The sequence below is a fragment of the Octopus bimaculoides genome, chromosome 18 (assembly GCF_001194135.2).
Source record: "Octopus bimaculoides isolate UCB-OBI-ISO-001 chromosome 18, ASM119413v2, whole genome shotgun sequence".
In the NCBI taxonomy this organism is placed as follows: Eukaryota; Metazoa; Mollusca; class Cephalopoda; order Octopoda; family Octopodidae; genus Octopus; species Octopus bimaculoides.
Genome location: NC_068998.1, coordinates 49,957,682 through 49,969,686, shown reverse-complemented (window position 1 = coordinate 49,969,686; position 12,005 = coordinate 49,957,682). Strand labels below are relative to the sequence as shown.

Here is a 12,005-nt window from a genome sequence, read left to right as displayed (position 1 = left end):
GTGTGTGTGTGTGTGTGTGTGTGTGTGTGTGTGTGTGTGTGTGTGTGTGTGTGTGTGCGCTCACGCCCGTGTGTGTGAGAGTGAGTCTCTCTGTTTGTATATACATCGGTTAAATTGGGAAAGAAATGCAGGTGGTGTTTGCCTCTTCTCTCAGCTTTCACATTTACCTACTGACATAAGAGCAACACACTTCTGGCTCGTTTGGATATGTTAATCCCAAATCCCAAACTTCAACTCCAGCTCAAACCTGAACTTTAGTCGCATACCTCCTTGAGCACACACATCAAATACGCATCAAACTTATTCACCATAACAGCACCTCTACATATCTCTTACATAAATATAACGCATCTTATATATAAATATATTTATATATGTACCAACACACACATATCAGTATGCTTACAAACACACACACACACACACATATATATATATATATATATATTCATAAATATATAACGTGTTTTGGGGCTAATATGTTTATAGATAATTTATTTCAGTAAGACTCAGAATTAGCTTGATATATTGTTTAATAGTATGTAGCGTTGAACAGCTTGCTGATTAGAGCTATAATTTAGATGATGTTAGCTGACTCTATTAAAACTACGGCATCTTATTCTTTACGATTGCAAATATTAACAATCCTGGGGAGAGACATATGTTACATTATATTAAAAATAAGCAATTTAGAAGAGTTCTTTATCAAGACACCACGGTGGTTAAGAGACAAAACCATGTTGAAGATCTTTCTGTTCCTTTTAATTCTTGTATGTGGTAAGTATCTGAATTTTTCCATACTAATAAAAAAGGCAATGATGTTTATATAGTATAACAAACAATCTCAATATTAGCGATGTGGTTTTAGTTTGCATTTATTCATTGTATAATTAAATAATTGTCTAAATATAAACAGATAATGATACGCATATAAGAAATTTCTAAACAAAAGAAACATACATAAACATTTTCTAAACAAAAGAAACATACATCCAATTCATATAAAAGAACAATGAAAGGTTGTGCTTTTATCAGTTTGGTATTATTCTCGTCTTGAAGATTTCGGTTAAACGAACGAAAGCGCAACGAAAGGATTATCCAAAATTCTGACTGCCTTCTTTTCCTGAATATAAAATAACTGTACACCACTTGAACTGCCTGTATCTCTCTCTCTCTCTCTCTCTCTATATATATATATATATATATATATATATATATATATATATACAAGGAGAAACAGATGTGTTTTTCTGTATCTGACTGTGTGTATGTGTCTGTAAGTAGGATGGAGAAGTTAATATCTGTATGTCCAGAGAAATATATCTTACAAACTGGAATTAAATTTCTACCAAATGCAGTTGCTCGCTTTTCTGCTAGGAATTTCTGTTAACACGAAATATTAACATAAATAATACACGATTTTTCGTATGTATAGTTTCATCAGAGTCCGAGGTAGAGAAAAACTGTTTAGTTTTGGCGCAAGAAACGTGTGCGAAAGAGTATAAAAACTATGTTAACGACCACGACAACTGCTGGTAAGTATCAAATACATGCAAAATATATTTCATCGAATTTTGAAACTGGTCAAAATTATACAAACGTAATTTAATAGCGGATAGAAATTCAGGCGAAATATATATATATATGTCTTCATTAAAAGCTTAGACGAAACTTAATTACGCATAAATCTTTTCGCTCAATAAACACTCACAACGCGCGGTTTGGGAATCGAAACAACGACCCTATGACCACGAATCCGCTGCCCTAACCACTGTGCCATTGCGCTTCCTCTGATGGAGAAGGTAAAACAGAACAAACAATAGAGAAAGGATCTTAGAACTCGCAGAAAGAATATTCCAAAACAATTTTTGAATTGGATAATAAAATATCAGTAGTGCAAGAGATTTCTCATGTTTCACTGAACCAAGCCGCAGTTAGGCTGCCATGCATTGAAGTTAATCATCGCCTTTTGTATTCTCAGCTACGTTAAAATCTCCCGACGTTAGCTTAACCGGATGAAACCACGAAGTTTGTGGCAATAATATTCTTCCTGGATTAAGAATAATTATTTTTATACTCTTCAGGCGCATAGACTGACCTATCAGAATTATCTCAAATACTTTCTATTAGAACTTGATAAAAAATGAACATTAACATGCAATTATATGCGGGTATATATACATATATATATATATATATGTATGTATGTATGTATGTATGTATGCATATATATGTTTCTGGTTCAGTCCCAGTGCGTGGAACCTGTGTGTGTTCTATTATAGCCTGTGGCCGACCAAATTCTTGTGAGTGGATTTAGTAGATGGAAACTGAAAGAAGCACGTCATATATGTGTGTGTGTGTCTCTGTTTGTCCCCACCATCTATTGACAACCGATGTCGGTGTGTTTACGTCCGCGTAACTTACCGGTTCGTAAATATAGACCTTTAGAATACGTACTGGGGTTTGATTTGTTCGACTAAAGGTGGTGCTCCGGCATGGCCGTAGTGAAATGACTGAAACAAGTAAAAGAATAGAAAAAAAAACCCTGGAATTTCACTCTCAACCTCTCAGCTTTCATTTGCAGGGTGTACCAAGATTTTATTCAATGCTTTCGTAAATCCACCGACCCTAAGTGTTATTCGATATTTTCAAAGTCTCACGAGTGTTTCGTAAGTTATTTGTTATCACTATAATTTTTTGTCTTGGTCTATGAATGTTCTTAAAACTAATTTTTTAAACTAAGGTTTTAGTTCGCAACGACAGTGTTTGTATAATATAATTTTAACAAACATGGTTGAAATATTTTGATATGGTCTATTAAAGTTATTTCTGCAATGAAAACAAAAAAAAATATGGAATTGAAGAAAAACTGATTTCTGAAAAAAAAAAAAAAAAGAAAAGAAAAGAAACGGTCATTTCTACAAACACAATCCTTTATCATTTCCTGCAACCTATTTTTAATGAATTTGTAAACAAAAGAAGTGCCAGGAGATGTTTTCATTACGTTTTATCACAAAAAATATCGCCGAGTGATTGCTACGTTAACATAGGTTGATACAGCCGATAAGTTTACTGTAATACGCAATGGGCATATAATCTACATTAGATAATATTTATACTGAGTCTTGTATAATGGAATTCATGCGCATATCATTACCATGTACAGGGTGTCCACAAGGTCTGGGTAGATGGAGTAAATAAAATCATAACATGAACAATTAAATATAAGAAATAATAATTTCATAAAGTATGTGTTAATCCCGATGAACCCAGACTTTGTTGACACCCTGTATTTGTGAATATACAATAAATGATAATGCTAACCTGCTGCATTTTGTTTGAAGAAATATATTTTCTTTTCGTTTCCAGACAGAACGCGCTACTAAGGTTTACAAGGTACGTCATTTCCCTGCAATTATTCTTTCAATTCTTTTTTTCGTCTGCAACGTATCAGTTACAAGTACTACATTCCATTGCTAAAGAAAATCTGATATCACGTTGATACGAATACACTAATTTCATATTGCCTTTACTAATACTTTACCAAGGTGAAAATACATATTTAAGGTTATTCAGGAATTAATTTATGATAGGAAAAGTTGTGGTAAAATTTGGAACTTTGGCATAATCTCCAGTAGTTCTATTGTGGCCTCAAGTTTTCTTTGCTTCACATCTTCAGTATTTCGTCTTACTGAGTTAGTAAGAAATGAATTAATCATCGCCTATAGGGATTTTGAACCTGTAACTCTTTGTCATCTTGCGCCTCACGGAACTGACTGCTCTGACATATCAGCATTGAAATCCTATAATATTTCACTTGCTGGTTTGGTTTCAATGTCATCAGGAATTTCTTCTCTAAATTTACTGATAAATCTCAACATTAGATAATGAAAATTAAAATACGAGGATTGACTGAAACGTTCAAAGTCTTACATCGCTAATAGATTGTGAAACATTACAGTGCACTGATTATCACCGAAGTGTTTTAGTGCTTGGATTCCATGGATAACAATGCAATAGTGTTGTTGCAAAAAATTTTCATCGTCAGGGGATATCATTTCACTATCACTGGTGAATATTATGGCCGTTTTGAAGGTAGTCATTAAACACAATTACGTTGCATGCAAATAGTCTTCGTCTATCAACTTACCTGCAAATGAAACAAGCTTGACAAGCTTAAAAGTAATCTCTACATGTGTTTCTACTGCGTGTATAGTGCCATTATCTTGGGTTCTAAGTGATAAAGGCAGCATTCACGCGGTGTTAGTTAACGTTCACGGAAAGCAGCTAGATCTGCTTCAAGCAATATCAGATTTGCTGGTGACTTGATCGGTCTAGTTTGCTTTTGGTCAGTTGTCAGAAGACGTAGACACACCAAGAATAAATCCACGTCATGCTAAGTTCCTTGAGGAAAATATTCTGAAGTTCCTCACGGTATATTCTAATATTATTGGCTATTTGATTTATAATGACCTTTAGAAACGTGGTATTTTGTTATGCAACTATGATATACTATAAAATATATTACATGTTTTGTATAAATGAAAATCACGTTGCATTTCGTTATCACTGCTCAGCTCCTGGAATGCGTTTAATATGCAAATCAGTAAATCCAATAATTTAATACAGTTGCATGCGGTAGTAACATAAGCCTTATATTCGGAGGCAGGTGTGGGCTAGATGGGTGCTGACGATTGGACAAAACCTCCGAAATATGACTTATACACTCATTACACCTTTTGTCTTTGATCTCATTGTTTACATAAGACGTCTCGATACGAAACGTCGTAGCAAAGAATCAGTGCCGGCCATGATTTCTGTAGAAGTACAATTAACAAAATAATCTGATTTATAGTCGCTCGTCTGTCATTTATGAACATGTGTACGTGTTACCTTTTCCAGTCTCTGTGAATAGTCAGACGTCAGTTAATTTGCAAAAAAAGCAATGCAGTATTTAAAAAGTAGCGTTCAACTCCATGCATGCAAGAATGTATAGCTCTAGTGTTACTACTTAATAGTCAACTTATGAATTTGTCGGTACTCGATTATATTATAAATATAAAGTTAAATAAAGAGATTAATGTAATAACGGTTTGCTTGCGTCATTCTGTCATAATTTTTACAATGATCATGAATAATAATGGTAGTCAAGAACAACTGACGTAAAAAACTAAACATGATGGTCTTTATTATTCCTACAACTTATTTTTAAGAAATTGGTAATTAAACTCATTCGTGCATTAATGTATGTGAACATACATTAAATTCTAATTTGTTGGATTTTCTTTCAAGAAATACATTATTTTTGATTTTAGGAGAAAAAAAGCAGGTCAAATTCAAAGCGTAACGAGGTACGTCATAACTACTTCAAAGCTTTTCATTGTTCTAAAATAATTAAATTACCAATACTACATTCTATTACTATAGGAAATCGGATATCAAGTTAATTCGGATAAACTAATTGAATATTACGTTTACCAAGACGTTACCAGGCTGAAAAATATAGTGACGTTTATTTGCTCTAATTCAGGAATTTTATTAAGATGGGTAAAGTTATTGTAACATATAGAACACTTGTATAATCTCCAGCAGTTCTGTTGTGGCCTCAAGGATTTTGCTTCTTATCTGGATCACTTCGTTTTACTGAAATAGCGAGACATGAATTAGTAATCGCATACCGAAAGTTTGAGCATGTATCTCTTTACCATCTTGCGTCACTTGACTGGTTTGCAATATCATCATTCAATTCTTATAATCCTTCTCCTGCTGTTTTGGTTTCAAATTAAACGTCGTCAGGAACTGGTCCACTTGATGGTAAATCACAACATTAGTTAATGAAGATGAATATTAGGAGGATTAACTGAAACCTTCACAGACCGAATTCTCTTATAGATTATGAAACATCGCAATTCACTGAATACCGCCGTGATGTTTTAGTGCTTGGATTCCGCGGATGAAAATGCTGTAATCCTGTTGCGCAAGAAGTCGATCAAGAGTGGATATAATTTCAGGATCTTTGCAAACTGTTTTTTTTACACGTGAGGGAAATAATGCTAGGCAAATGGGTCCAAATCAGATGAATAAGCTGGATACTCAACCAGTTCAAAGCAGGGCAGCCATTGAAATCGGTGACGTTTGTGCGGGAGCATTTTCTTATGAAGTAAAATGCATTTCTTTAGTCTCCATGAGTGTTTTCTCTTGATAGATATTTCGATCTACGTTAGTAATTTGGCATAGCACTATGTTTTGATGGTATAGCCTTTTTGAGTGTAGTCGATAGACACAAATAGATTGCATCCAAATAATCTTCGTCTATCAATGTACCTGCAAATGAAACAACCTAGGCCTTCATGGGTATAGGTGTGTATCGGTGTTTCCACTGCATGTATTATGTCGTTTTCTCAATTACAAAGTGATAAAGACAACACGTGTGCTGTGTTAGTTAAAGTCCACGGAAAGCAACTGGATCTGCTTCAAGCAATATCAGGTTTTCCGGTGAAGTGATCTGCCTGGCTCGCTTTTGATCAGTTGTCGGAAGACGTAGACGCACCAAAAAGAAATCTTCGTAATGCCAATCCATTGAAGAGAATATTCGGAAATTTCTTTCGGGATATTCTATGCCACCCACTATTTGATTTATATTAATGACTTCTTGGCGCGAAGTATTCGCTATGAAACCATAATCTATACGTGTAAAGGACAGTTTTTATGCGTGAGTGCGCGCGTATATTTCCTATGCATTCGATGCGTGATGATGAAGGGGCGAAAACCGCTGAAAATGGCATGTGCACTCATTACCCATCTTCGTCTTCAATCTAATTGTTTATTTACATCTGATGTCTTGATACGAAAGCCCTGTACCAAATACCATTTCTGGCTACAATTTCTGTTGAAATAACCCAATCAAAACAATGAAAAGAGCACTGCTAACACAGTAGGATGTGTTATTGTCTCATAAAAAAAAAAATATAGAATTTATAGGAAATGACAGTTGCATAACGAAATACCAAATGCCCTCAAGCCATAAATAATTACATAGTAGCTCCATGAATTCGATTAATATGTAAATTGGTAAATTGAATAAAGTAACACCGCTGTATGCGGTAGCTATATAAGCAATGTATTTGGAGACGAGAGTGAGTTAGATGAGTGCCGATGAAGCGGCAAAACCCACCAACTTTTATCTTCGACCTAATTTACAAATGATGTCGCAATACGAAACAATGTAGAAAAAAGTCAGTGCTGGCTAAAATTTCTGTAGATATAAACCTATCGAAATGGTTTGATTTAATGCTACTCGCATGTCATCCACGAACATGTGTACTTGCTACGTTATCATGTATCTGTGAACAGTCAGATTTCAGTAAAAATATAATGAGTCCAGTAATAAATAAAGAAGGGTCAAAAGAATGCATAACTCTAGCATTACTCCTTAATAGTCGACCTATAAATGTTCAGTCTACTCTGCTATAAACAGCAATATACTAGTGTAATTCATATCGAATTAATTTGAATAGAAAATGCTTTATATATGTGAATATCAAATGTGCCTATAAAATGTGTGCTATTCTCTTTTCAGATGACCATTCAAAGAATGTTCCTTCTTGGAGTTGTCGTTACTTCGTTATGTTATTAATGTAAATTTAAATAAAAATAAACATGCAATGACGATTTGTTTGCGTTAACCTGTAATCTTTATTGGTTTAACAAAAGATATGTATTTGAAGTTTGGGATAAGAGGTGGAGAAGGAATTAAATACCTGAAACTTGTTACTTTCAGTATTTCATACGCTCTTAGAATTTGTAAATTCAAGGACACCAACACATGATACTTTTCAAAATAATTGTTTCAATATTAATGAAAAATATTCAAGATATAGTTTATGGTAACAATAGGTGAAACCTTTTCTAGTAACTATGTCATATTTCACTAACTCTCTCTCTCTCTCCTTCTTTCTATCTTTCTCCCTCATAATTGATATTAAGTAATATCCAATTTTTTACCCCACTGTTTTAATTTAATTAACCATAATCACGTTCTCAAAATTAGTATATTCGATGCGGAAACCATTTTCTGCAGAGATATTTCCGGATTTAGCACGCCGAAACGATGACTTTTGAATCTTACCATAAATATACTTAACAGAAACATATGCACGTTCTTCATTTGTGGGGAAAAATTAGTATACGATTCTGGGAATTATATTTCTTTGGCAGTCCGTACTGATAGGAAACAGATATTTTCAGTAAGGACATATTAATTTCGAAACCGTCAGCGGATAACATTGTATGTATTTATATAATTTTTGCTTCTCTTTGAGAACAATTCAGTCTTAGTAGACGCATTATATGTGATCTTGATCTAGCACATTAACAGTCCACCTAGTAGTCTCCTTTATATATACATATACGATAACCCTTTGAGATCTCAGATATTTTTTCTGAATCTCTTTGATTCTTTCAATGTGCTTGTTTCCTGGTATTAAATTGATATTAATTAATATCCAATCATTTACTCTACTGATTTAATTTTACATGCATATATATATATATATCTATATATATATATATATATATACATACATACTCAGGTCTCTCCACACGCGTGCATATAGTGTTTGTGGATACATTGCTTCAGAAACACAGGATTTGTCTGATGTATTGATGAACAATACGCAGTGTTGGACAACATGCTGATTATACCTATAAAGTTAGCTGAATCGATAGCCACCACGGCTTCTTCATCATAACGGTTACAGACATTTACAATCCTGGGGAGTGACATATGCTGCATTGTATTTCATACTAAAAATAAGTCATCTGAAAACTCATTTTCTCAAGCTACCGCGGTGCTTAAGAGACACATCTGTGATGAAAATCTTTGCGTTAATTTTCTTTCTCGCATGCGATATGTATCACAATGATTCCTTTACTAAGTAATAAGGCAATAACTCTTATAAATTTATGTGTACAAATCAGTCCAAATATTAAACTATGTTTTCATTTAACATTAAACACATTAAACTTAAAATTTGAGCGCATGTATGTACTCTCTTCATCATGTATCAACATATGCGATTGTTCAGAGCAACACGGATTTTGACGAGGTCGGTTCATTTTCGTCTTATGATAATACTTGCTGAGCAGAGTTAAGGCATTAACCAGAAAGCGAAATTACGAAACGTTAATCACTTACCCGGTTTAGGTTGGTCCGTTGTATATTTCAGTGTATTTCGGAGGTTTACGTGACGACTTAGTTTCGCTTTCCAATAAGTAGACCCATTGTCCGCCCTCTATTGTAATTCTAGTTAATTAAATTACAAATTTTGTATATGTATATATATATATATTTGTATGTATATATTTATATATGCATATATAAATATACATATATGTATATACAGGTATACATATGTACACAGACACACACACAAACACACACATACAAATACATTCGCATACGAATATATAACGTGTCCGTGGGGCTAAATCACAAGATGTTTGTGGATACATAGTCTCAGAAAGACAGAACTTGTTTCATGTATTTGTGAACAATATGAAGTATTGGACAACATGCTGGTTAAAGCCATAATTTAGTCAATGTTAGGTCACTCTATAACGACCACAGCTTCTTAATCTTTACGGTTGCAAACGTTTACAATCCTGGTGAGCGACATATGTTACATTGTATTTCATATTCAAAATAAGTAATCGAGAAGACACTTTTTGTTAAGATACCGCGGTAGCTAAGAGATATAACCATGATGAAAATATTTACCTTCATTTTCATTTTCGCATGTGGTATGTATCACAATTATTACTTTACTAATTAATAAAGCAATAGTTTTTATATAGTTCTCTGTACTATCAGTCTAAATACTAATCTAGCTATGTGCTTTCAATTAATATTTCTTCTTTGTAAAATAAAATAATTGTCAAGCTATAAACCAATAAAGGTATGTATACATTAATATTCTATATATTCATCTCACACCTTTTTCTCCAAATACACATAAATATATACATAAGTGTATAAATGCATATATATATCCATCTATCTATCTATCTATCTATCTATCTATCTATCTATCTATCTATCTATCTATCTATCTATCAATATAAGTGTGTTTGTGTCTGTATTGAGAAAAGGGTAGCAGTCAGAATTTGGGATAAACTCTTGTTAGCGTTTCCTTTCGTTTCACTGATCTTTTCAAGATACAATTTCAAAACAATATGATAACAATAAAAAGTTTGTTCTTTCTTGGGAATCAGTTGGATTTTAATTTGTTTAGAAGAGTTGATTTTTAGGGTATTTTGCAGATGGAATAACACGAGAAAGTTATAAGGAACAAATACACAAAGATACTGACTGCAAATTGTGACCGACCGTTGCTGGAACTCTAGCCGCAAAAATACAAGTGAAGCATCTTTTCTGTGTACCCCTCAAAAGTGTATGCTCATTAAGACCCATCTGTATAAGGGACAGCATGGATTTCCTCAATCACATTACACGCACTTTCTCAGAATTTATTATATTTACAAGCTTTGACGTTACTAATTTTTAAACTTTGTAACACTGCGTAAAAAAAACATGGACGGATAGACGAACGCTTTAAAACCGACTTCATTACCAAGACCACGATACTGCTGCTAGAAGAAAACACTAAGACTCGATAATAAAACCTATCTAACGGTGTCTGTCAAGAGACCTTCTTTATGGTCATTATGTCTTTTATTCAAATTAATGATGATGGATGAAGGGAAACAATTATGTTACACTGTTACTGGTGTTTCTGAATGTTGTTCTAATGTTAATAGCATGATGATAATCTCTATTAATACCAACTAAAATAAATGGTAAGATACGTGTATATATTATCTATAAAAGCTGTTTCTCTTATAAAATCGATAATACTTACATATATCAGGAAAAACACTTCATCCATTTTAACACTGATTAGGAAGGATATCTAACGTAGCCACTCGGCAATGTAATTCGCTAAAAATAAAACTTTTGAATAATCTTATTGAAGGAATCAAGAAAAAAAATCTGCAAAATCCTGGAAGATACTCAAAAATATATTTAAGCAGATCCTGCATTATTACATAATTTATATCATACAAAGTGATTTCCAGTTAAATATATACAATAGTCATGCTATTACGCAAGTCATTCATGTGGTGTCTTTAAATATATATAGAGAATAGATTAAATTATAAACAGTACCGCAACCAAATTATTTTTTACATTTTAATTTCAATTTTCTAATTTATGAATGTTGTACCATTATTTAATATTCGTTTATCCAGAACATGAAATTAGACAGAATATAAGATTTGGTTCTACAGGTGTGAATGTATGTACAAATTCATAGGAATTTGATCACTTGCTATGTCCAAACTTTACAGTTATAACTGTACCCCGTTAGGGAACAATAATCTTTATTTTTTCTTCATCACTTTCCTTACCTTTCCCATTCTAATTCCTAAAACTGAAATCTTGAGAGGTCGACTACACATTACCTCCCACTCTCGGAAAGCGTTTATTTGAGACTTGAAAAAGGAGGAAGAGGGCATCGAGTCGACTAATATTCCGCCTACAACCGATGAAATCAACCTCTATTCATCCTGAACGTTGTCTTTTATCTGTGTTAAATTACGGGCTTTTCTCCTCAACATTCCTTTTCAAAACTCATCAGGTAACATGGTAGGCCAAGGCAATATCTTTACCATTTTAACTGATAAAAATTCATTCTTCTGCTTTGAAATTATTCCATAACCCCTTCACCTTACGCACATAGGTTTCGGCAAAAGAAAGACGACTTGATTTATGCTTTTCAGTCAGGAGAGGCTTTCTACGAGGAATGTGTCCATGAAGACCACACTGATACAAACTATGGTGAACTGTGTGGGCGTATAGACTCTTTCCACTAACAGAAGACATTTCTTGGAACAAAGATCAGGTGATACGACATGCGTCGTACCACCATTATATATATATATAT

General features: G+C 33.5%; 1 protein-coding gene and 1 long non-coding RNA gene across 4 annotated transcripts in view; both read left to right on the top strand.

The window, feature by feature from the left end:
* Positions 1-511: 511 nt before the first annotated feature.
* Positions 512-7,668, top strand: LOC128249925 (uncharacterized). Of its 2 annotated transcripts, XM_052974549.1 has the most exons (6): positions 542-777; positions 1,436-1,535; positions 2,585-2,669; positions 3,370-3,396; positions 5,316-5,351; positions 7,580-7,668. In XM_052974549.1, the coding sequence occupies exons 1-6, from the start codon at positions 582-584 to the stop codon at positions 7,634-7,636; spliced, it is 501 nt and encodes a 166-aa protein (XP_052830509.1). In that variant the 5' UTR covers positions 542-581; the 3' UTR covers positions 7,637-7,668. The 2 variants fall into 2 exon arrangements, with proteins under 2 accessions (XP_052830510.1, XP_052830509.1); XM_052974550.1 differs by lacking the exon at positions 1,436-1,535 and having other exon boundaries at positions 512-777.
* Positions 7,669-9,455: 1,787 nt separating this feature from the next.
* Positions 9,456-12,005, top strand: part of LOC128249933 (uncharacterized) — an 11,176-nt gene continuing 8,626 nt past the window's right edge. Inside the window, exon 1 of one of the 2 annotated variants that reach the window (XR_008266082.1) lies at positions 9,456-9,801. This is a non-coding gene — a long non-coding RNA (uncharacterized LOC128249933). Of the gene's footprint in view, positions 9,802-10,232; positions 10,858-12,005 lie in introns of those variants that run through there. The other variant, XR_008266083.1, reaches the window with a different exon arrangement.

Coding starts and splice junctions, on each gene's coding strand:
- LOC128249925 (XM_052974549.1), top strand. CDS start 582: ATGATGTTAGCTGACTCTATTAAAACTACGGCATCTTATTCTTTACGA. Junction 1,536..2,584: donor AACGACCACGACAACTGCTG/GTAAGTATCAAA, acceptor TTTCATTTGCAG/GGTGTACCAAGATTTTATTC. Junction 5,352..7,579: donor CAAATTCAAAGCGTAACGAG/GTACGTCATAAC, acceptor TTCTCTTTTCAG/ATGACCATTCAAAGAATGTT.